Genomic DNA, 26,695 nt, shown 5'->3' with positions numbered 1-26,695 from the left:
CACTTTCCCCTTTGCCCACCCCCCAGGTCCCCCTTTCCACAACTCATTTCTTAAGGAGTTAAACTCCAGTATTGGCAGCAAAGTGATTTTTATATCTTTCCTTACTGAATCATTTGTACCACTATGCTGTTGTTTGAATAATAAAATATATGTTTTAATAAATAAAAATGGGTTGGGATCCCCTACTATTGTCCAGGGTAAAATCATACATTTATATATCTGCTAGGTGCGTAACAAAGTTGCTCAGTACAATGTGAATCTTGGCACTTTAATGACACGGAAGTTGGTTTAATAAAACAAAACATACCCATCAAGTACAGCCTTAAAAAGAATTGGATACAATGATAATCTCGTTTTAGAACACCTAATGTGTCCCAGTTATTATGGAAATGTATGCAGCTTAAAGGAATACTACTTCCTCCATAAAAATGTCATCTCCGTTGTGCTGCCCCTTCCATGTTTTGAAGCCTAAGGTAGTTGTGACACAGCCTGGAGATATATCTTGCTTTACAACAAACTACAGGCTAAGCCCCTGAGATTACTGCATGAAGCTGAGAAATCTTTTTGACTCAGGTTGCCACTCACTCTATGCAAGTAGCCGACTATGGGTCCAACAAAGGTTCAAGAGACCATAACACCCCCTCCATGTTTGACAGTGATGTCACATTATGATTAACCATCCTTTCAACTTCTCAATGCAATACAAAAACTCTGTGTGATGGAGAAAATACATGTTTCCAGGCAAGTCTCTTATTCACATGTTGCTATCTTGGCAACATAAGTCTTCTCTTCACAGTTGAAGGTGTTACCTGCTTTAAACAATGTCGGGCTGTGCCTGAAGGTGCTATCTGTTCCAACACTGCTTTTATATAGACAGAGGGTTTGTTAGAATCATGTCTCAAGACCTAATTTACTTAATTACTGTGGAACAATTGACAGTTGTCAAACCATTAATTGTTCCTAGATAAAGGCATTTGTTTATAACTCTAAAATGTACATTGTCTCTGGCAGTTTATCCCTCATCTCTATATTCAGTAGGGGTTGTTCTGTCCTTTTTGTTAACTAGTTAGATACAGATGAAAGATGCAATTCATCAACCTAAAGTTTAGATAGGTTTAACAAACATGCAAATTTAGCGAACCAGTCCCACTGTCTAGACATGGAACACTATTCATAAACACAAATAATTTAGGTCTTAAAAAAAACAAAACAAAGTTAAAAAAATATATGTATATTGCCTAAAACACACATGGCTTTTTCCAGTAAACTTTACCTTGTTAAACTGCCGCTGTTTTAAATGTTCAGTGTACATTGGGTATTGCGGTTGATAGAGCAATTGCTGTTGAAGTGTCTTCTGATTTTGAGGAATTGGTTCAGAACGGGTTCTGCTTAATGCCTTGTGGTGTCCAAGAACTGATGAGTGATTGCTTAGAAGGGAAGGAGCGATTTGAAAAGGCACTGAACCTAGACTTTGAACTGAAACAGAAATAATGGGAAATATTATCCCCTGTACACATTACAATCACAATTAACAGTTGGCTGCAAACCTGTTTCAATATTACTTTCTTCAAGAAAAAACAAAATGTTAAGTCCTGTAACTCTGGTCTGGAACTGTTAATAAAACTAAATCAAAGCATAAGACACTATAGTATGAAGTGCAAGGTTCCTATGTTTACAGTAACCACAAGATGGCAGTAGATTTTTTTTATTTTTACAATGGCAATTCCTTGTTCCAGACATTGTAAAAAAAAATGTACTTGGCTTATACACAAGAAATCAATTACAGAAACTGAGAGTTTTATGTACTTAATGCCTGGATAAACTTCACGAGTATTTATTTGTATCCCTTTCTATCTCATTTCACATATACCCTACATATTTTAAATGCTATTAGTGAGCTTAACTAACCTGAACTACAAATTAAAATTACCTTTTTAATAGTGTTCTTTTACCTATTTGTATTTTAGATTTTGAGACTGACTGTATTACACATATTTTACATAGAAACATAGAATGTGACGGCAGATAAGAACCATTCGGCCCATCTAGTCTGCCCAATTCTCTAAATACTTTCATTAGTCCCTGGCCTTATCTTATAGTTAGGATAGCTTTATGCCTATCCCACGCATGCTTAAACTCCTTTACTGTGTTAACCTCTACCACTTCAGCTGGAAGCCTATTCCATGCATCAACTACCCTCTCAGTAAAGTAATACTTCCTGATATTATTTTTAAACCTTTGTCCCTCTAATTTAAGACTATGTCCTCTTGTTGTGGTAGTTTTTCTTCTTTTAAATATAGTACTAAATAAAGAAGGCAAATTAATGTACTGGGGCCAGCCAAGCAGAAAAATCATCAGAAACTGTGCGATCTTGTGTAATGCAAAGGAGTGGGTAGTGAAACCCTTCTACCGCTGATATTAAATCCTCTTTTTACAGAAAACAGGATGAGACAAGTGAGATATTATACATTTGGGTGATAAAATACATAAATGACAAGGCGTCTGCTGAAACTTTTTATTTTTATTTTTATTTCTCGTAAACATTGTTTCTAGAAGGAAGGAGTAACATTCTGTTCAAAAATAAAAACCTAATACATGTAGTGTTTTCATTGGCAAATATTTGTGTTTCCTTGAGAACATTCTTCACCATACTGCAGAACATAGCACACGACCATAGCTACTGCCATTAAGTAGTAGTGTAAATCCTAAAGTACCTACCTGCCACTAAAGGTGTACGAGTTCCTGAGGATTCTAGGATGATTACTGGCTGCAAACGAGCTGCCAATGAGTTGGTACCGTCATGACCCTCTATACCCGGTGACATGAAGACGGTGGGATGCGTCACAAGGGGGACATGTACCATACCAGATAATGTCCTCCGTTCTATATCTCCCTGTTTATTGACGATAGCAAACATACTGTTAGAAAAAGAAGTCCCAAAATACTCATTTATTGTACCAAAAAACCCCACATATAACAAATTATAAATATTGCTGAGTCCTACACAAACCATCACCCAATAAAATATTCAAAACAGTTGTACAAACAAAACCACCTTGTGAAAGTCAAATTTCAACAGAAAAATATTTAAGGTTACTTACATATGTTTAGAAAGTTGATCATATGAACTTAGAGCTTTACAAATAATGAAAGTGTTATAATAGAGGGGAGGTAAATAAGTGCAGCAGTTACATGGTGTGTGCATCTAAGAGCAAGAGGAAGTGCAGTCTTAATGGTTCCGTTAGACAAACATGTTAAGGAAGCAAATACAAACATACAAAATTAAACTCTGCACTCAAACTCCTGACCAGCCGCAATGACTATAACACACATCAGCCCCAATACATACAAAAAAAACTAAGAAAAAAGTTACATGTGCACTATCCAAAATTCTTACACACATTTAAATAACCGAAGGCTTGTTGATATCACTACAAACTAAAAAGAAATCCAGTTATTTAAATGTGCATAGGGATTCGGGAAAGTGCAAAAATAACTTTTTCTTTGGTTTTTAATGATAAGGAAGCAGTTTATTTAAATTGTGTTGTTAGACTCTGAAGTTGTGCAGTGTTTAAGTGTGCCAAATTGTGGTAGGACTCACTGGTGATAGGGCAGATGAAAAGAAAATATTTTTCTAGATATTATAGTGGAAGATACCAGAGCACAAAAATATGCATTATCAACAAAGAATATGGAGCATTTACAATCAATGAGATATGCTGATGAATACTGGAGATCCATATGTTATGAAGGAGGATGTTGACAAATGGGTAGACAATTTCAATGTTACAGAGAAAGAACATAGAGGTCTTTTTTTTAGCTGATTTTGAAAATAAAATATGGTGAAAGGAGAATAATCTAGAGAAAGCGTTATAGGGACACTATAGGCACCAAAACAACTTTAGCTTAATAAAGCAGTTTTGATGTATAGATCATGCCCCTGCAGTCTCACCACTCAATTCCCTGCCATTTAGGAGTTAAAGCACTTTGTTTATGCAGCCATAGTCATGCTATCCTGCATGCGATTAGCCTTTCTCAATACTTCCTGTACAGAGTCATCTAATGTTCACACTTCCTTTATTGCAATTTCTGTTTAATTTAGAATTTATCTCCTGCTCTGTAAATAGCCTTTTAGACCATCTATGAGCCCCCTGTGTGTGATTTAAGTTCAATTTACAGAGCAGGAGAGAAAATCTTCTAAAGCAAGTTAACATCTGATTGAAAATTAAACCATGTTGTTTCCATGTCACAGCCAGGGGAGGTGTGGCAATGGCTGCATAAACAGTTGACTTATAAATTGACATATAATTCAGCAGTGGCGTGACCTATACACTAAAACGGCTTTATTAAGCTAAAGATGTTTTGGTGCCTATAGTGTCCCTTTAAGCAGAGCACTGTTCCAATACGATAAAATAAAGCTGAACGGCGATATGAGGATAGATTTGGGTTTTAGTCAGGTTAAGGTACGTGAACGAGGAAGACACAGGGGTCAGCAATACACCAATGCTGTATCTCATTTGACATTGTGAAAAATAGGTTTACATCTTATATGCACGTATATGTCATAAAAAAACAAAAAACTTAAGAGATCAGGAAAATAGCAGTGGCCAATAGTTTATTTGCAAATGTATTGCGATATGATACCAGGAAATAAGTGACTAAATGGCCAATAACTTAATCTTCTACATCTGCACATTTCCAATAAAATGCAATAAAAAGCCATTAACATACTAAGTGAAATTATCACTAAACTAAAGAAGTATATGGCAGAGTCCATGGATAACAAGATATGTTGTGTTTTTTAACTCGTTCAGCTTAGAATAAGTTTGATTTGGGCTGTTGGATGACTACAGGAAATCATTTACGTTTTTACCAAAATGTACAATGACAATGTCTAAATTACCTCCGAGGCAGCTCCAGGGATGGATGAAAGACTTCCATTTTCAGCCGGAATGCTATCATTTGGTGAACTGCAGCCAGACACCGGGGTACTGCTACTGCTCGGTGAAGAATCTGCAAAGGGAACAGAAAGACTGTGATAGCAATAGAAAAGAACAAATTTGTAAGAACAAATTTAGCAAAGTATTATTTTCATTCAGTAAAGAATGATAAGAGAGATGCACATTGACTTTAGATGATTTCTGTGTTGCGATATTTAAACAAAAACAAAGTGGAAAATAAATCCTCAATTCAACTGAATTGCATTTTTTTTTTAAAAATATAATCCAATTTAACCATTTGTTTGCAAATGTAATTTATCCTAGTTGCTAATGTAATAGACTATTAAAAGGTTCTTCACTCAGCGTTAATATAAAGTATATCTAGTACATATTTATCTAGCCTAGCACAAATCAGTTTTGTTATTTTTTTCTTGATTGTGGTATAACACACAGAACAGAAGTATATCGTAAAGTCAGCTCTAGAAACTTAGTGTACTAATACAAAACAAACTATGGATTCTATGTGAACTATGTGAATGTGAATCTGAGATGGCCCCATTGATGTGCCCCTGAAACAGCAACTTTTGCCATTTCAGGTGCTCTGGCAGCATACGTGAATATTTAGAAAAGCATTTATAACGACCCAATAAACACCATAACAACTTCAACAATAGTTTTAAAGTGGAATTTTTAAGTAATGATATAATAAAAATAACAGAATACTTAAGCATACGTTACAGAGGTTTCTAACTACATAATGCCATGTTTCCCAAAACGTACGTGAACATAGAGAATCTAATATGTCACTAATCTAGAAGTGCTAGTAATGAGAACCTGGCAGAATAAATGTTGTGAGTTAAATTTGGAACCAAGGGCTCATTCAAATGTAATATACCCACCCTGGGTCTCTAGGGGTCTCCTTCTGACTGCAGGTGGAGCGCTTTCCTTGCGGGTTAATGGGTTTTTCCTTCCAGACTTCTTGGGCCTGCAGGGCCACTTCAGGTTAGGCTCAGAGGCTGCATAGGAAATAAAGGCCAGTGCTCGTTTTCATTTATGAAGCGCTTACATGAAATGATACAAAGCGTAGCAATGGAACTCCTACATAAAGAGGGTTTGCCCTAATCCTTAGTCTATTGGCTGCATACATAAATTGAGCACTGCTTAGCCACCAGTCAAATGGCAGAAGGAATTCTGGATACGGAACCCAAACAACCCTGAGGGTGAAAAAAGCCCACCCTGAGTCCAGAGCAGATAGTGCTCAGGGCTCACAATATTCTAGAATTAACTAAATTTGCATGTTGAGCCTTGGCCTTTCTAGTACAACGTGTTAACTAAACATCTTCCACCCTCCATAGTACATTTTAAGCAACCAGATAATCTTCCCGCTCTACTTATTACGACATTAATGAAAATAAATTAGAGATTCTCAGAGAAAGAGAGAACTTTGTTAAAGTCCATCAGAATTTTAATAGTAGTCGTGATCCCATATGTAAGTGGGTATATTACAGGGCAACACAGGTACCACCACCACATTGTTTTTTATTCCCGAATGCAATGGATCCCAACACCCAATACAGAAAGACTATTTCAGAAGAAGGTCCCACCTGTCCTTCGGAGAGGAAAATGCTCTGAAGGATTGCAGCTGCGGGCAGTCACTTGAGGAATGAAATTATTCACAATAGGAGGTTGATGTGTTTCAATCTCAGGGGGCCTGAAAAAGAGGACAGTAATTGAATGTTTACATTATATTCGCACACTGTATGGGTAGATAAAGAAATTATGCGTGGCTTGTTCTTTTGGTTGTAACTTACCTGTAAAGCATAGTTGTGTTTGAGCTGTGATTGGTAACGTTATTGCGATCTGGCGCCACCTGCTGTTTATTGCGAATCATCTCCAGCAGCTTCTGCTTAACTGCAGGACTGGCCATGGCACCTAGATAAAAACATTACATTATCATTACTAATGGGACTAAACAAATGGACACATACAAACAGATACCAACTAACTATAGACAAGATCACAGAACGCACAAAACCACGTAAATCACAGAACGCACAAAACCAAGAGAGCAGTAGAAAAAGAATACACCAATATTAATAATTGAGCTAACAAAACATTATGATGAACTAGTCAAACAAAGTTACATAGAAAAGGTAAGTAGTCACATGTACATATGAAAAGAGACATATAATGAAATATAGAGAATACAATATAGTAGTATAAAGGACAACCGCAAACACCTCAAGCACTTCAGCTGTGAAGTGTGTCCACTTATGTTTTAATTTTATAAAAAGGTCCAGATTTTTATTGAAATCAGAGCTCAATGTCTATGATCGGGCAGCCACAGAAAGTAAGTGTTGCAGCAGAGCACATTCAGTAGCTGTAGATACTATATCTGCAGAGTGTTTATTTAATTAGTGCATTTTAAAATACACTATCACAATCACCTGCATTTCTTGATTTAAATCCATGTTTAAGAATTAATTTATAAAAACATTTTCTCCCAGAAGAGGACACTAGGGCACCTGACTGTGGTACTCTTCTCAACACCCCTCTCAACCCCATGAATAGGTCTTGGATTTAGATTCCTTTCCCATGAAAAATGTATAAACAGAAATTGGTGCTACATTGCTGTTAAATGGCCAAACCTATACTAAATAAAAGAATCCACTCATTGCAATGAGTCAGAAGGCAGCTTACACCTCGGTGACAAAGTATGGTTTATGATCAAGTTGCTTACACATCTTTTAATGTAGGGATGTGTATTATTAATGAACACTAGATGGCGCCCTTGTGTTGCATTTAAACCCATTTATCTACACTGTAATCTCTACAGAGGGAAAATTACCAGACATTTTGTAAAATATTGCAATAAACATGTCTCAAAAGTTTTTCACTGATCACAATAGTGATCAACTTAAGTTGAAGTGTAGTTACAATAAAGCTTGTGAAATCAGTGGGCACTTTTCAGTGCTTCCCATTAAAGTGTATTTTGCTGTATATTTTAATGATATTGGTACTTAGTGTAATGCTCTCCTAATTTGAAAAGGGTCAGGTAATTGCAAGTTCTTTGCCATTAAAGCAACAAAGGCTGGCTTGATTCTCAGTGTATAGAACCACATAGGGAGCCGTGTTCTTACTGCATTTGCTTTTGTCTTTGTTCACAAGTTGGCGTAAGCTTGATTCCTGGCGAACATGCTCTGCATTTCGGCAAGCTGCCTCCACGCTCAGCTGTTATTGGATAAAACCGAGACAAGATTAGAGAACTAGGTTATTATAAGGAATTTTAGAATTTTAATTCAATGATTTATAATCCGCATGCTATGTGATATGATAGAAACATATCATTGAGATGTTAGCACTGTAATCTCATATCGAGAACATGTTTGTGTATAAAGCTGTGTTTAAGCTACAAAATCAGCTTATAATTAACCAGTCATGACACGATCACATAAATTAAATCATACAGAAACTCTAAGTTTTTCTTCACTATGCCCTATTCCATGGGAAGGCCACCTTCGGCACTCCAGATGCTGTGGACTACATCTCCCTTGATGCTTTGCAAGCATTATGGTTGTAACAGCATTATGGTAGATAAGGTCCACAACATCTGGATTGCCAAGGTGGCCTACACCTGGGGCCAATTCCATCAGGTGAAGAACCTGAGAACCACTTTGTGTAACTTTGTCACAATGATTTAATGTTCATGCATTCTATATTAGCAACCAAATTCCACAGAAAACAAGGCTATAATTAAACTGATTCCTTCAGGCTTAGCACTCCATCCATTTTGAGCCAGTTCTAGTTTGCTTAATACGACTTTTAGCCGGAAAACTACCACGATGCTTAAATTCAGAGTAAAAGTATCATAATCTATTAAAATCTATAGCAATGGCTGCAGACATTTTGCATTAAAAGCAACGACATGTTTATTCTGATTGCTTCAAACTTAGCACTTGCCATCGGAATTCTTCCAGATTCATTTTGATACCATTGATGATATTTACAATTTAGATCACTATGCTGTTCTGTACTAAAACATTTAAATGTGACTTTGAATCATGTGACTATTACCAAGAATGTCAAATTAAAATGAAAAGTACCCGCATCTTGTGCTCCATTTGCTGGTGTTGCTGAGAGAAGGTTTGGAAGAGAGGCTGTTGGGTTGGCTTCATATTTAGGATTGCCGTATCTGGGCGCTGGCTGAGGTGTGAAACGAGTTGGAAATCCATGGGGGTCGCAGAAGTCAGGATTGTGCTGACTGGGACACTCAAATCCACTGCAAGACAAAGAGGAAAACACTATGAAAAAAGAAGCAAATAAAGGGATATTGACCTTTTAATATTGTCACTCAGTCACCAGGGACTTCCCAAGAACACCATGCCAACACACTCGTGGCACGAATTGAAAAATCTTTAGAATTCTGAGAATCCCGACAAACAAGAACTTGATTTTAATTAAAAAAAATGTATCCAGGTAGAAACAAGCTACATGTTAAGATATCACTGGGTGCACAGTACATGACCTTCTTTCTAGTAGAGACACACGCCATGGTTTTCCCCTACACTGAATGGTAGAGGTCTTTCACTTTTATGGTTTTGAATACAATACAAATTTTACCATGGTGACATGGTGACTTGCACGACAGATAGATTTAAAAATAAATCGGACTTCTGCAGTTTCTTTATAAAGTTCACACTTCACCCAAAAGACCCATAACCTCTTTGACTAAATATTTCTAATAAGTCACACGTCCTCTTTTTCATGGGTGTTACTTTACAAACTCTCAAAGGTACTAGTTTGCTCTTAATTACATAGATTTTGTCACATTTTATTCGTCTTTAACTGTATCTGCAGGTGTGTCCCTGAGCGTTTGTGTTGTTCATTCTTTGTTCTGGTTGCATCCTGTGAAAACTAAGCTCAGTTTGCATCACACAATGCACTAGGTGTTAAACTCACTTCTCTACTCTTTTTGAGTTTTGTGATTAGTTTTTGTTTGTTTGTTCAAACTCATATGTGATCAGTTAACACTGTTTAGCACTGAGTGGTGTATTAAGGAATAAGCTGGTGTGTTCTGAAGCAGATTCCAACACTTGTCTGCAGTCAACCAAGTTACTTACATTAAAGGGACACAACAGGTACCCAGACCACTTCAGCTCATTAGCCCTGGAAGGTAAACATTACAGTTTTTGAGACTACATTGCAGTGCTAAGACAGTCTATAGTGGCTGTCTACCGGACAGCCACTAGAGGCGTTCCCGGTTATTTACCGGACTCTGGGTCACCTAAGTGACGCTAGACATCCTTACCGTCTGCATGAGGACATCAAGTGTGGTGATCGCTGTGCTATCTCATTAGGTCAATGATGTCTGAGGAAGCGGAGGGAGATCGGCGCAGAAGTCTAGTGAGTAAATAAAGGTTTTTTAACCCTTTATGTACTAAAAGGCGGGCTCATGAGGAAGGGGGACGGACGGGACCAAATGGCACTGTAGTGTACAGCATACATAGTTCTATTACTAAAACTATAGATTCCTTTTAAGGAACAAAACATGTGTGGTATTCATGGTTCCCCTTTTTTTCCTTGTTTAAAAGCTGTACACAGGTAAATTTTACTACCATTTATAAATCTGACCTGAATTTGTGCATATGCTAGTGGTGTTATTGTCCAAATCCCACCAGTAAAGCAGTGCGATGATGATGATGATGGGTGCAGGTGAAACCACTTTAAACCCGCTTTCAAAAATGATTACTTTGTGACACTAAATCTAAAAAAGATTATCTTTGGAAGAGGCTTGAGGGTTTTCGTGCTATGCGAATTATTACTGCATAACCCTTGTTACACCTTTATAACCTATTAGTGTCTTTTTAGATTTGTAATTGTTTCACAGGTAGTCAGGGTCACGTAAACTATTTTTGCCTACAGGGTTTTTTTTTTTTAAAAAGCAAAAAAATAAAAAAAATAAAAACACAGCATATTACAGTGAATACATATTATATAGAATAAACAAACACAAAAAGTACATTACTGATTACTGTCTCTTTAAAATATAACAAGTACATTACTGATTACTGTCCCTTTAAAATCAGGGTAAATGTATGATCAGGTAATTTGTAAACGTATTACTAGAAGTGAGTGGGCAGTCTGCACATATTTACAGGATATACTTCTGTTCAAGTCTATTTGTCTGCAGTCTGCAGTTGATTATTAATCTTAAACCATAAGAAATACACACTATCATGGTATATTCGTTGGTTTCTCAACTATCAGGCGATAGCAAATAACTCCCTGACCCATCAGACTCCATTGTCATTTGTAATAAATATAATAGTCAAAGGGCAGTCAGTAGACTATTCCATTGGAATAAGAGAGTGTTCTGACAGCAGTAGGAGGTTTAGTACTCCGACTACCCAAAACAAGTCGGACGCTTAGGACGCTTCATTGGGTTATCGAGTATAGTCAGTTATCTGGGATCTTATCTATTGTATAACTAAAAACAGAAAACCATCAGATTTTCTGATATATAGCATAGCAATTACAGTTCAATTATTGTCATTATTCATACATTCATATATGATGCCTGCTTGTAGTTTTGAATGTTGCAAGCACAGCGAAGGATGTTTATTTAGAGGCACAAAAAGAAAAAACTGTCATTAATCCCTCTCTCAATTACATAGATACAAGAGATTGAAAGATCCACCATCTTTTCAAAGTTGTTTCCAATGTTTTATGTTTGTATATGTGTATATATTGCACACAAACACACACATACACCAATAAAGCGAAATATTCAGATGATACAACACTAGCTTGCAACAAATATATAACTGGGGAATAAGTTACTTATACAATTGAAAATTAAGGTTTAACCAATTTCCACTGAAGACATCCCTTTCCAGTTTAGCAATCCTGCAGCAACTTTTAATGAATGATAACCAATTATCTCATGGAATGTCTTTGCGATCTAGTCTAAAATTAATTTGTTTATCTAGATAAAAATACTATCTCAAAGAGTGGAGCCTTACCCAAAAAGAATTCATTCGGGGTTTCTTGCGATCCTGAGAGATATTCCATGCGTTTTGATATGGTAAAGCATTCTCAGGACTGCGTTCTCACTCTCGTTCAACTTGTTTTCAAATGAAACTTGATTTTGTTTTTTTGTTTTTTTTTACACCTGTTTTCAAAGTTCCCCTATTCCTGAGAGATAACAGATTTTATCATTAAATCCCTCCCTTTTTCTAGATGTCATTTGGACAGATTCCTGAATGTTTTCAATGTGATTCTGGCACTCTTAAATAATAAATTGGAAAAAAATATCCAATATCGCTATTTTGTAGTAACATATGCAGTCCATTTCTCCACAATTCTCAGTTGTGAAAGACCACATAAAAACATGGGTAGTAAGGAAAACTGGATATATTTTATTGTGCCTGTGTTATGGATTGAGCATTAAAAGTACTTTACATGCCTAGCAGCATAATTGTATATTCAATTCTGTTTCTTATAGAAACTTTATAGAGTCTGAAAAACAATGACCATGTATTCGTTTCACTGGATTACCTTTTACATTCTATAACACATTAGTATTTCACGTTCATTTAATCTTCATCCATAATGAAAGAGAAACTGACATTTACCAGGATTTTTAATAATTTAATAAAGTTATATTCCAAACACCATAACTATTACAGCACACTCAGGCGCCCTCCCACTTAGCACAGTAGGAGCTCACTGGGAGCCCCTTGCATTACTCTCCTACAGCATGGGAGGTGGTGGCGGACACCTGGGAAGGTTTTCTTCTTACTCTGGAAGGCTGTCTGGGAACTACTCACACCATAACCACTCCAGAGGGCTATAAACATGAGCTGATGTGGTTTTCAATGTTTTACTGAATTGTGCAATTTCTGGAACAGTGATGGTTCCCATTTATAGGAAGGCTATAGTCCCAAAGATCGAGACCACTGGGTGCCGTGGTCCTTTAGCTTTAACCCTGCAATGCAAACCATTTGCAGTTTTTCCTCCTTCAACCCAAGAAAAATGTATTCTCTATGAGAAGCAATACAATGTCAGCTTGGGAACTGACATCACCAAAGGAGGAGCTGGAGGCTGCAGAAAAGCAGTCCAGGCTCTAGAACAAGTTGAGTAATACAGTATTTATTTAAGCCTATTTGTGATGTTTTGATAGGACAAAAAATGGAAAATAATTATTCTGTTCTAAAAAACATTTTTTTTTTTTTTGTATTAACATTTATTTAGAGGTAAGTTTACCAAAGAACTTATTCCTTAAAGAAAAGCCCTAAAATGTTCCTTTTAAGAATTCCAAATCTTTGTTCATGCAAACCAATCTCTATGTAGCATGTTTATATTGTGATATCCGTCTAAATGTTGTCTAAATGTAGTCTGTCTGCCCTCAGCTACACATATATAACTTTCGGTAACGTGTATATATTTATCTACATTCTTTAAAGGCCGTAAAGGAAGTTATAGGGTTTCAAAATAAATATGCCTAAGGTAAGACTGGCTTAACACATTATAGTAAATCTTAAATCTAGTTGCTGGTGACTCATATAATCATACTAATTACACTATTCATACCAGGCAGTACAACGCAATATATAACTGATCATTAATTGTATTACCTTCTAGGGATAGAAATGCTTGGATCGTACTATGTGGACTTTCAACTATATAATGCCAGATTTTCCAATATATTAGTAAGACTTGTTTTGACTTATTACATGTATTAGTAAGTTTATTCCCTGCAATTGGATCTATAAAGACTGTCTTATTACTTAGTAATATTAAACAGTAAGAGCTGGTGTGTTAAGTCACTGAATGAGCTCACTAAAGATTTAAAGGCATAACACAAAATACGTATAACTAAACTCGTTGTCTTCTAGTTGTCCCTTTTTAGGAGGTACAGTTCCTAATTTGAGCCTGATTCCAGCTGTTCTTTATTTGTACTCTATGGAAGGTCTGGCTAAAGGGCAGTGCTAATTTATAATGTATTACGTGACTTTGTGAACTACTGACATTTACACCATATAAAACAAAATGCGGCCCCTACACTTTCCAACGATGAACGTGAAAATATACCAAAAAGAAAAATATTACAGCACACAGAAATATATCTACACGAATATAATGTTCCTTCTATAATGTTGAATAGGTTCACAACTTCTCCATAGACCTCAACGCTGTACTCCTGCACATGCACGAGAGCACAGCAGTGATGCTGACTCCTGGCACTGAAGCTAAGGAGCAGAAGAGGATGAGGACGCTGGAAGAGGATGGCGGTGCCTTCCCCCCTGCGCAGCGATGTCACCATCGGGGGTCATTGCAAACTTTGCAAAGTCCCCAGACCGTGACAGAGCAACTTTAATACATGAAAAATAAGTTAATATGGGCCACCCCTTCAACGCTCAATTGCAGCTGCAATTTTCTTTCCTAGGCACCAATGATTTTTTTTAGATGTCCACAAGACCTGTCCAGGACGGATTCATTTAAACACCATCTTTTTTACTGTGTATGAGTTTTTTTAAAGGATTTGGAGTTTTATTTTTATATGATATTAATAAACTGTGTTGCACTTTCTCTGCTTGGTTTGTATCTTTGAATATACGTTACTGTGACCACTGCTGTTGGACACAAAGTTTACACAGAATACTCCTAATATCCTAAACCACCGCTGTGGAGGTGGAAATCATACACATTTACCTCAATACCCAGCTTCCCCACAAACACTGATTTGGGGCTATTGCACAGCGCTGACATTTATCTAAAGCGTTATATATGTATTTTCTTTTTTGTATGGCATTGTGAACCTATTCATCATCATATTCAGGTACATATGTTTCTGCGCACTGTAGCAGTTGTATGTGATTTTCAGTGTTCTATTGAATTACGTAATTTTGCTCATCTTAAAACAATCTAGGAAAACACCTGAGAATCTTGTTTACGAGACTTCGTTGTAAACACATTTCAGTCGTTTTCAAAACACATTGCTGTTTGATTGCTGCAAAGCTCAATTATGCACTCAGAGATCAAACATTTGGAGCGTCTAAAGTAAGATAAATTGAATTAGTATAAAAAAGGAGCAGGGAGATTGTGAACCAAATTAGGCACGTGTATATTCATTTTAAAGAGGGAGATGCAAGAGTTATTGAATGCAACTGATACAGAATAATTTAATGTGAAATGTATCAAAACATGTATATATCAAAATGGCAAAAAACAAGTAACCAGTATGAAAGTTCTCTAGAAAAACATTGTCAGGGGCCTACATGAGCAACCTGTGAATACACACAAAATATGATGTGTTGAAAGTATAGAATGTTAAGGTACAGATGATTCATGTTACCAAGCAGCCATGTTTGCTTTTACCCTACAGTCTTAGAGGGGTTTTCCACAAGTCTCACTGACATCTGAGACAACTGGAGCAAACATAACTTCATCACCTCTTGGAGAATGCTGTTCAACACCCTGTACTAACGGATTTAGCTAAAATAACAAGAAGTAGGGAAAAATACAGTATAAAGCAGAGCCACTTCCTTCAGTAACCTGACAGCCTGACCACATAAGCTGTGGGCTCTTTTTGTCATGGAGGCACATGATAGCATAGGTATTAGTCTGAAGGCCTATTATTTGGTATTGAAACCTAGTAATCCATTATTCCATTGGCACATTGAATATACTGAAAAATGGCCATGACCATTGGTGGGGGTCACCATAATGTACAATAAGGCACTGCCAACTCTTGGGCCACATTTAAATAAAAAATAGTGAATTCTGGAAGAGGAGCCCACTTTTGCCTATACTGGAGGCACATATGATCATAAATCTTAGAGCTCATTGTAGTGGCTATCGAGAGTCTTTGAGTACCAATTCTTGGTCATGCCATTTTCAACTGGTATAAAAACAGAGGTTCTGTCAACATCTAAAACCTAGCACTTTGTCTGCCACCAAAAGATGATGAGCTAAAAGAACTCGGACTAGTGGTGATGGGTGTTGTGATTTAACCCAAACACTGTAATTGGCTGAACTTGATTTCAGGAGGCATCAGACTTAGAGTCAGGGAAAATACACCCGCCTTTCTAGAGGTGGACAGCATTTCCAGCTGAAGGCCTTAGAGCAGGAATGGCCAATAGCTAGAACGACAGCTGTAGAAGTACACCTCGAGTGTTTTTTTTTCAAGCTTTCAAACCTTAGAACCTCTCACAGACACTTCCCAGACAAGTAAAGGAGGTACTGGGACGTCACAATGAAGATTACTTACTATGTTCAACTAAAATGGCAGCTCCTTTTCATGACCACCAAACTAACACCACTGACATTGTTGGCCGCTAATTCTCCATTTTAATTTATTTCTAGAAAATGTGGACCTGCTTCTCTTAAAATCAGATTATTCTCTAAAATATAAACACACAAATATCTCAAAGGCTTTCAGGCTTTTCTTACTTTCACAATAATGCAATCATTAACTTTTTCTTATATAGAAAGGTCCCAGAATAAATATATCCCATCTGTTTGTGTCACAATGGCTTAGGAATCTTACCAAAATTACTGGGGTAGATGCCAGGTCTTGTTGCAGCCCGTGGGAACTCCTAGGCTGAATGAGTCAATCATCTGTGGTCTCATAATGCCTACCCTGGAACATTTTGTTAATTACTATGGACTACCTTGACTGCATATAAAGATCACTGTGACTGGTTTGGCTTATGTACTGTTGTGAGCTAATAGAGGAATTGTGCCTCAGGCATAAAAAGTCAATGTTCTTCAGTAACCCATATGTTACAGTTTACGGGCTACACATACCTGTTTAATGCTTATCTCCTATGGTTTGTTCCGTAGGTTAAAATTCCAACAATATAAAATGTTTAGATTATTTTTTTTTCAGTACACTGCTTCTATCAGACTACATGACAACCATCTTAAAAGGATTCTCCAGTGCCAGGAAAACAAACCCATTTCCCTGGCACTAGAGAATCCTGGAGTGCCTCCCTCCCGCGCCCTATCCCATGTCGCTGACAGGGTGAAGACACCTTCAGCTACTTACCTAAATACAGCGCTGATGTCCCTCTGTGCTGGTTCAGGCTCCGCCAGCGGGGAGACCTAATGCGCATGCGTGGCAATGGCCACGCGTGCATTAGACCTCCCCATAGGAAAGCATTATTCAATGCTTTCCTATAGGGAAAATCTGACGCTGGAGGTCCGTTAGGACATCCAGCGTTAGTTAACGGACCAAAAGTCCGTTTGGATTCCAGAAGCCCTCTGTTGGCTGTCTGTTAGACAGCCACAGAAGGCAGACTTAGAGCTGCAATATTTTACACTGCAGCACTGGGTGCAAAAGGGTCACAGCACCCAGACTACTTAAATTAGCTGAAGTGGTCTGGGTGCCTATAGTGTCCCTTTAAATGTAACCTAGGTCAGAGGCTAGCAAACTTGATAATGTACAAGGCCCCTCTATAAACTATTGCAAGAAAGTTAGAGCAATACTTAGTCCTGTTGTCTAAAAGATGTAAATTAAGTACAAGACACAAGGATGATTGGTTTTAATTAAGCACTTTTCCTATACCCCAATAGAACTTTCATTTTGTTTTGTACCAGAAGACAGACAGTAGGACAGGGTTAGGTAACCTTCTGCACTACAGATAATGTGAACTACATCTCCCATAATGCTCTTACAGCCATAGTGCAGGCAAAGCATCAGCAAAGATGTAACGCACAACAAATGGGGTGCCGAAGTTTGCCTACCCCTGCTGTAGGGTATACAGCTCAACTTTGGAACATGAAGATAAACCTGCCAAACAGGGTAATGGACACTAAAAGGTGAACAAAAAAAGCTTGAACGTTGATCTCTCATGAATGATTCAAGACCTGTTCTACATAAATTCTGGCGCATGACGAGTGACTAGATCAGGAACGTGTCACCTGAACATCCGAAATAATCACACACAAAAAAAACATTAGAGGACACAGGCTAACCAAGTCAGTGCTCAGTATCCAAATAGCTAACGGTACTGTGGTAAAAAGGAAATTTGGTTGGTCTTAGAAGTGACTTGCAGGAACAGAACTGAAAGAGGACTAAAGGGCAGAGATGAATTTCCTTACTTCCTGTTCCTTGCTATAAACATCCAGAAAGCAAAATCTTTTTAACTTGTTAGAATAAAAAGAATGGGCGTTGGATATGTTGGGCCCAGACACTGGGTGGAGGGGGGGGTTTAAGGTGCGCCTTTTATGAAATTATTAGGAAACTAGATCATTTCCACATAAAAGGGCAGAAATTGGGCGGCAGTAATCCCATAAGACACTTCAATGGGCAGACTACCTTTGGTATACCTTGTGCTTATTTTTTTTTCCCTTTGGAGATCTGACAGAATTAACAAGTTGTAACACGTTTTCCACATTTAAATTTTATAGGTGCTGGCAAATGCTTCAATGCCTTTTTCTGCAGTCATTAAGAGATTTATTCATAATTATGAAATCAGAAATTAGCTTGTGCAACTATATAGCAGATGCCCTGCGTCACTATTTTTTGAAATGCTCAATGTAAAATTATTAAATTTACCAATGCCAATAGCTGTAATAACAACGAATAGGAAAGAATAGTAACTGATTTTTTCCAATAACATGGTTGCTGAAGTTTGCATTGTAGGCGTGTTCTGTTCACTGAAAAAACGCATTTGAGAATCTGACAATTTTGCTGAATATGTGAGGTACCAAACCTTTATAAGCAAAGATATTAAAACCAGACAGAATGGAGAAGGATAAAAATATGTTCATTCTCAATCCTCAGCCATACAACATTGTGGTTCCAATCCAACTTAGAATCATTTGACAGCAAAGCTTCACCACGCGAAGAAGCTCTTTAAAAAAAAAAATGCACTTCTCCAACATTCCCATAGGGGGAGAGAATATGTACAAATCATTTTATTTTACTGTTATCACATACAGATCCAAATACAAAAAAAGTCTTCCAGACAAACTAGTTCTGAAAGATTGTGTCTCCACAAATCCCCCAGAACGCCATGCTGCTATTGTTAATTTTGTTAATTTTATTTTTGCATATGCATGGGTAACAGTCCTAATGAACCAAAGACCAACCTTAGATATTGATTTGTGCTGAGACATACTTTTTCTAAATTTCTAAATTTGCTTAAATCAGTAGGGAGTTTTTATTTATTTTTTTATTTTTTTTCTTTCAACGTAACTTTAATAATGCTTAGACAGATTTGCATATAAACCTCCTGAACTGCTGAGCAGAGCATGATTCAATGTTAGCAAATTTCCAGTTCTTTCTATTTTCAGAAGTAGTTCATCACATGATCTGGATATTTGGGGACTCTTTGAATTTCAATAGTGTTTATACCATTTAACTGAATAAATAATTTTGCTTACCAAATATCTGTACATTCCAGTAATATTGTAATGCAGGATCACACCCAAGTTTAACATTCCCAACATTTTTAAAGTGAATCTATTAAAGGAATACTCAGAGCACCACAACTTCATCAGAATAAAGTTGTTATAGTGCCAGGAGGACCCTGGTGCCGGTTTATCTTCAGGGTTTAAATTGTTTAACAATTTAACCCCAAAGTCTGGTGCTGGTCACCTCTGCCCCCTACACATTTATTTGAGTCTGAGGACCGATAAGCCACTGATAGGCTGAGAGCGGTAGTTAATGCTCTCAACCCAACAGTAGCTCACTATTCACAAAATAGCTTGAGAAAAATATGTGCATATGTATAGAAGGCGTTTGTTAATGAGTTAACCCCTGAAGGTATACAGAGGTCCTGAATCTCCTGGCACCATAACAACTTAATTTCGATTAAAGTTGTTATGGTGCCCAGAGTGTTTCATTTAAGAAAAGAGGAACATAGCAGGCCATATTCCGTTTCAAAGTAACCAAATATCACCAACAATGAACACCAGCCACCAGCTAGCATTAAAGAGACACTATAGGCATGAAAACATCTTTAGCTTAATGAAGCAGTTTTGGTGTATAGATCATGCCTCTGCAGTCTCACTGCTCAATCCTCTGCCATTTAGAATTTAAATCACTTTGTTTATGCAGCCCTAGCCACAACTCCCTGTATGTGACTTACACAACCTTCCAAAACACTTCTTGTAAAGAGACACCTCATGTCTGTATTGTACATTATGTTAATTTCTGAATTTCTTATCTCTTACTCTGTTAATAGCCTTTTAGACCATACAAGAGCCTCTTGTGTGTGATTAAAGTTCAATTTACAGAGCATGAGATAAAACATTTTTAAAGCAAGTTAACATCTGATTAAAAAATGTAACTGTTTTTTTCATGCTGGCTTTGTCAGCCACAGCCAGGAAATGTGTGCCCAGGGCAACATAAACAGAAACAAAAGTGATTTAACTCCTACACGGCAGTTAAACTGCATGGGGTATGATCTATACACAAAAAATGCTTCATTTACTCAAGTTGTTTGATGCCTATAATGTCCCTTTAATGAAAGTTAAAAATACTACAAATTGCCTAATATTACAGAACAGTTTTTCATTATAAATATACTTTTTAGAGTAAAATCCAGTGGCTCAAAACAGCATTAATTTATCTAGCATTAGACAGCTATGTACATAAGTAAGTTTATGAACATACAAGTGCAAATAGCTGAGGCTATATTGAAACCAGATGAGATGTCACAATCTTATCCACATGAAATTAGTCACTGCCTACAAACGGTTGTGACAAAGTGTCAGAGAGCCTGTTTGAGTTTATAGGGGTGCCTATTGCCTTCTATTTCTGTGTATCCTGTCCTCCCCCTCTCACACAAAAGCAGATCACATTTCCTCCACTGGCATCACAGCACAGACACTCACACAACCAATTATTTGGCTTTTGTTCAACTTCCTTTAACTCTTTCACTGCTAGTGAAAATTCAGATAATATTAAAAAATATATATTTAATAAGCCTTTTGTCTTGCTTGCGGTGAAAAATTAAATGTCTTGCACAGCACTGCAGACTATCAGGGTTGCTCAATAAAGTCTGAACTTTCAGGAATATAAAGTAATTTTGAAGCGAATTAAAAATTTTCGGCTAAAATAAGTGAATTGGAAACATTATGGTTTAGGATTGTTTACTCAGGCCTAAATTCCTCTCCATTTAGTGAATAAACCCGTTTTGGTGCTTTATAAGTAACTATCATAATAATAGTATTGGTCCAAGTTATTAAATGCTACCATGTTAATAAGTTTCACACACGGTAGCTATTACATTCAAAACAAAGGCTACAGCAAAGCATGCTGGGTTATATTCCTGTACAGATGCCATTCTAGGGGTTACCTGATACAGTGACAGCAATCTGGCCAGCCAGTGTTGCTACAACACCAAATTTGCATATACACACAGGAAAGAACACAATAAGAGGGATATGGAAAACATCTTCAAAAGTATCAAAAGATTTCACTGGGTTTAAGGAGGGTTATAAGGAGAAACAAGAGGGTGATTTGTTTATGGGGAAAACCAGATTTATGGAAAACACTATAAATAAATCGAACATGTCATGCAAAGGTAGAAGTTGTTTAAACAGTTTTTAGTTGTGTAAGTGAAATATGCATGAGATGTATCAGGATGGAATATTTGGGCTTGCACAGATTTACAGTAATGCGATATAGTGGAGGCATTTGACATTAAACAATAAGAATGTTGTGTATGAATTTCACTATATATAGAGCGTAAAGGAGCACTAAAGCGTTAGGAATATTTGTATTCCTAGTGTTTCAGTGTCCTTATCCTAATTAAATAGCCCCGTCCCCATGTGTGGAGGGAAAGTAATATAGATTTTTTTAATTACCCTTTCCCTCTGCTCGTTTTACTTCTCCTCTTCGCACAACGTTATGGATGAGGCATGGGAGCACTGTAGACATGATGCGCATGCACAGCAAGTGTCACTTGCTCATCCAAGAGTCCCCATAGGAAAGCACCGAATCAATTCTTTCCTATGGGGGCTTCCGCAGCACATGCGTTTTACTCAGTCAGTGCCGCAGAAGTGCCTACAGTGGCTGTCATGAAGTTGGATTTAACCCTGCAATGTAAAAACTGCAGTTTATTAACAAAATGCAATGTTTTACATTGCAGGGTTAAAACTAAAAGGACCACTGCAACTAGGTCACTTCATCTCAATGGGTCCTTTAAAAGTTCAAATCCTAGACTACCAGCCAGGCCATAAAAGTTACTCATCACTGCAAGCCAGCAGAGTCCATGTTAAACTAAACAGGAGGAAATATCTACTCACCAGGGCTACATTTTCAAATGTGAATTAGTAGAAGCAAGTGGACATTTTTGTTTACACACATATACAGATTAAAGGGACACTGTAGGCACTCAGACCACGTCAGCTAACTGAAGTGGTCTGGGTGCTGTGACCCTTTTGGACTTAGTGCTGCAATGTTTACATTGCAGCTCTAAGTCTGCCCTCTGTGGTTGTCTATCAGGCAACCACTAGAGAGCTTTGGGAATCCAAATGGGCTTTTGGCCCGTTATCTGACGCTGGACTTCCTCACGGACCTCCAGCGTCAGATTTTCCCCATAGGGGAGGTCTAAAGCGCGCGTGGCCAGTGCCGCGCATGCACATTAGATCTCCCCAGAGCCTGACCCAGTGCCGAGGGACATTGGCACTGGTTTCAGGTAAGTGGCTGAAGGGGTTTTAACCCCATTCAGCCCCAAGAGAGAGGCCCCCGATTGAGGGGGCACTCCAGGAGCCTATGGTGCCAGGAAAACGGGTTTGTTTTCCTGGCACTATACTATCCCTTTAATTTGGTGCAAATCAACTCCCCATGCCTAATAATAACAGAAAATGCACATATCTTTAGGGTTAGTAAAATCCCTTGCAATTACTTTCTTGATGTCACTGGGTCTGAATGGGTTAAAGCAAATGGCATAGCTCTGCCTTGTGTGGGATATATTCCTCCTCACAGCAGAACATGCGGTAGTATTTAATCCGTCTAGCCAGGGGCTAATACCAAACAACAGCCAAGAAAAAGGGGCGAGGAGTTTGGCTACAACTTCCCCAGCATATAACCAGAAAACAAATGATACAATTGATCTAACATAAAAAAATAAAAAATAAAAAAAAAGAGAAAGAGATTACTTAAAAAAAATAAGCTTGTTTGAGTTGTGCCCTTGTCACATTCTGTTCCTGTATTCTGACTTATTTTTTTTTTTTATCCACCTATTGTTCAACGCTACAGAATATGTTGGCACTTTGTAAATAATAACAAGAACAATAGGAAGGTTGAACACAACAGATGACTACATTACCACAATACAAAATTGTAAAATTTCCTCACACCCCACCACTTGCCTGCTTGCCTGCTTGATCCTGTTCCATCTAACCTTATCAGATCTCTCTACCCTTGTCTTGTGCCTTCCTTAACTCACATCTTCAACTGCTCTCTCTCTTCTGGCGTTGTCCCTGCTGAGCTTAAACATGCCACTGTAGTATCCTGAAAAAAAAATCTCTTGACCCGTCCTCCATCTCTAACTATCTTCCCATATGCCAGCTCCCTTTTTCCTCAAAGCTTCTGGAAAGACTTGTCTTTACCCATATATCTCACTTCCTCAATTCCAACTCTCTCCTTGACCCTCTTCAATCTGGCTTCCTCCCCCTCCACTGAGACCGCTCTTATCAACGTTACTAACGACCTAATCCAAAGGCCACTACTCTCTTCCAATCATTTTTGACCTCTTGCTGCCTTTGACACTGTTGATCATGCTCTACTTCTTCCAACTCTTCAATCACTCGGTCTCTGTGACTCTGTCCTCTCATGGTTTTCCTCCTATCTCTCCCAGCGCTCATTCGGTGTCTCCTTTTCTAAAGATACCTCCTCCCCTCGTCCTATCTCGGTTGGAGTCCCCCAATGCTCTGTCCCTGGTCCCCTTCTATTTTCTCTTTATACTGCCTCTCTTGGCAAACGTATTACCTAATTTGGATTCCGCTCCACCTGTATGCTGATGACACCCAGATATGTCTCTCCAGACTGATTTTCCTCTCTAGTTCGGTCCTCTCACACCTCACCCCTCTGTCAGTCCTTACATTGGCTTCCTGTATCCTATAGGAGTTAATTCAAAGTGCTAATCTATACCTATAAAGCATTGACCAATTCTAGCCCCTCTTATATCTCTTCACAGATCAGCACGTATGCCCCTTTTCGGTCTCTCTTAAATGTGATTTTGACCTCTGCCTCTTTTACCAGCTTTCCTGTGTTACAAGCCTGCCTCTGTTATCAGCCTTCCACTGTTACCAGCCTGCTTCTGTAACCAGCCTGCCTTCGATACCAACCTGCCTTTGTTTCAACCCTACCTGGAGATCACAGACGTTCTTTATTATTTGCAAGTATCCTGTTTTGTGGCATATTGCCTTAATTCTGTCTTTTCTCAAGTTTCAGAATATGTCTAAAAGCACCAATAAAGTCTCCTATCTGACCTGCACAAGATCATGACACCCACCATATTTGGTTGCTATTTCCTGTCCTAAAGTGTTTTACACTCCTATAGACTGTAATATTGTAAAGCGCTACGGAATCTGTTGGCACTATATAAATGACAATAATAATAATAATGTCCACAATATGTCTCAACAGACTCATGGAATTATTCAAAGTGAGAATTCTAACTGAATTCCAAATTTAAAGTCCACATAGTCAAACTGGACTATAGCTATTATTTAGCTACTCTGGCCTTAAATTTGAAATTTAGTTTCCGTTTTTACTTTAGTAAATAACCCTGTCAACAAATTCCAGGACCTAGGGGGCTATAAATCCTAAAACGAATGCCAATTCTTCCCTGTCTGAAAATATACCGTTCCCGTGGCTTCCAATATGTACAAAATAAAATATTATATTATTATGTTGTGAATATCACAAAATTAATTTTGAAAAACAAAATTACTCTAGGCACGAAAGTACTGAACGATCACGATTACACAACTTTCCCAGAATTCCACACAGTGATGCAAAAAAGCACAGATAGAGTTGGTTTTACATATCAAACCTATATTTATGAAGTATTTGTTTATGTGCGTATGATTTTCTCTCCTAATCACAAAAACACACTTACGTACCTCCCAGGGACACGTACATATGACACAAAAAACCTCCACAAACATTGAATAGTACAAAACAAAAACATTCTGTAGGCCGTAACAAACGCAGTTCATGAGTATGAATATATATTTTGTAATACATAGTAGTGGGGGATTTTAGGAGTATCACATACATACAAGTACTGTGTTTAGATGAGTTTGCACGTTTTCATAACATAGCAGTCAGACAGCATGACAGACCTAACGTCATTGCACTGCTTCATCCTATGTAAATCATATACTTTTTCAGACTGTTTAAATGTTCTCGGAAATCAGTTCTTAGTAAAAAAAAGAAAAAGAAAAAAAATACACTGGGAAAGAAAGCTGAATGCACACCAGCTGACATTATGGCTCTGAGTCTCTGTGGGTTTTGGCTGACAGGAATGTGGAAAATTCAGGCCAGAGAGGTCAAAACAAGGTAGATTCCTTGACTCCAGTTTCACTACCACCATAATCACCGCTGCATTCAATGTTTGTAACTATACCTAGCAGACATCTCCCAGCTGCCTGATCTACTGCAGCTGTGGGCAGGGTGATTTAGCAGTATTTACATGTGAAGGCAATGGGAAATAATATTATTTATATAGCACCATCATATTCTGTAGCGCTGTACAATGGGTGGACTAACAGACATGTAATTGTAACCAGACAACTGAACGTACAGGAACAGAGAAGTGGAGGGCCCTGCTCAATGAGCTTACATGCTAGAGGGAGTTGGGTATAGTGACACAAAGGGTAAAAGTAGGGGTACAAAGTAAGTTGTTAGAAAAGTATTCATTGAGGGCTTAGTGGGTAATTTTTGACAGTTGCAGGAGAGGAGTCATGAATGGTGGGGGATAAAAATCTGCTAACAGTTTAATTGATATGCTTTCTTGAAGAAGTGAGTTTTCAATGATTTTTTAAATGAGTGGAGACTGTGTGAAATTCTTACGGAGAAGGGAAGGGAGTTCCACAGAAGAGGTGCAGCCCTGGAAAAGTCTTGGAGGCGAGCGTTAGAGGTGGGAGTATGGACAGAGGATATACGTAGGTCTTTGGCAGAGCGTAGGGGCCTCGACGGGACATACTTGTGTATTAGGGAGGGTGCAATGATCTTAACTGGGGGGGGAAGCTTATTGTACAACCAATATGACAAAACACAAAGTTCAGGCTTATTCACTGAACGCCTCACTGTAGTGGACTGAAAATAAAACAACATAGCAAACTTTAGGCCAAAACTAATTTGGGGAAAAAAAATAATTATAGCCTACACTATAATCCATTTACTATAATTTAGCAAAAAAAACAATAATGCATGTTAATAAAAATATAGAACAGAACTACCCATTTTCTTCGTCCTCCTTTTTTTTTTTTCTTGAAATAAACAGCTTTGGTCTGTGTATTTAGGTAATTTGGTAATTGTATCTGCATGATTTTTTAAATAATACCTGCAAGATACTTGAAAAAAAAAAAAAGAGTTGTCATGACAACATGCCCATTACTATATTTACCCAGTAATTAAATAACCCAAGACAACCGAATATGATTAGTTTCCAAGTTCAAGAATCGTAGCTCGGATGCAGAAAACGCCTTCTCATTTGCAAAAAGGACTAAGTGTACAAAGCTTTCACAGTGGTAAATAAAGACAATCACAAAGATCCTTGCCA

At 37.7% G+C, this 26,695-nt stretch overlaps 1 protein-coding gene across 7 annotated transcripts in view; it reads right to left on the bottom strand.

Moving 5' to 3' along the window:
• HDAC7 (histone deacetylase 7) overlaps positions 1–26,695 on the bottom strand; it is a 288,082-nt gene that overhangs the window by 31,551 nt on the left and 229,836 nt on the right. For all 7 annotated transcript variants that reach the window (XM_063428246.1, XM_063428264.1, XM_063428254.1 and 4 more), the window contains 8 exons: positions 9,044–9,219; positions 8,081–8,171; positions 6,752–6,872; positions 6,545–6,651; positions 5,840–5,956; positions 4,904–5,013; positions 2,719–2,893; positions 1,274–1,476 (listed from right to left, as the gene is read on the bottom strand). In XM_063428246.1, coding sequence (XP_063284316.1) covers positions 1,274–1,476; positions 2,719–2,893; positions 4,904–5,013; positions 5,840–5,956; positions 6,545–6,651; positions 6,752–6,872; positions 8,081–8,171; positions 9,044–9,219 — 1,100 coding nt within the window. The remainder of the gene's footprint in view (positions 1–1,273; positions 1,477–2,718; positions 2,894–4,903; positions 5,014–5,839; positions 5,957–6,544; positions 6,652–6,751; positions 6,873–8,080; positions 8,172–9,043; positions 9,220–26,695) is intronic.

Source organism: Pelobates fuscus, chromosome 1 (assembly GCF_036172605.1).
Source record: "Pelobates fuscus isolate aPelFus1 chromosome 1, aPelFus1.pri, whole genome shotgun sequence".
In the NCBI taxonomy this organism is placed as follows: Eukaryota; Metazoa; Chordata; class Amphibia; order Anura; family Pelobatidae; genus Pelobates; species Pelobates fuscus.
This window is presented reverse-complemented; position numbering and strand designations above follow the sequence as displayed.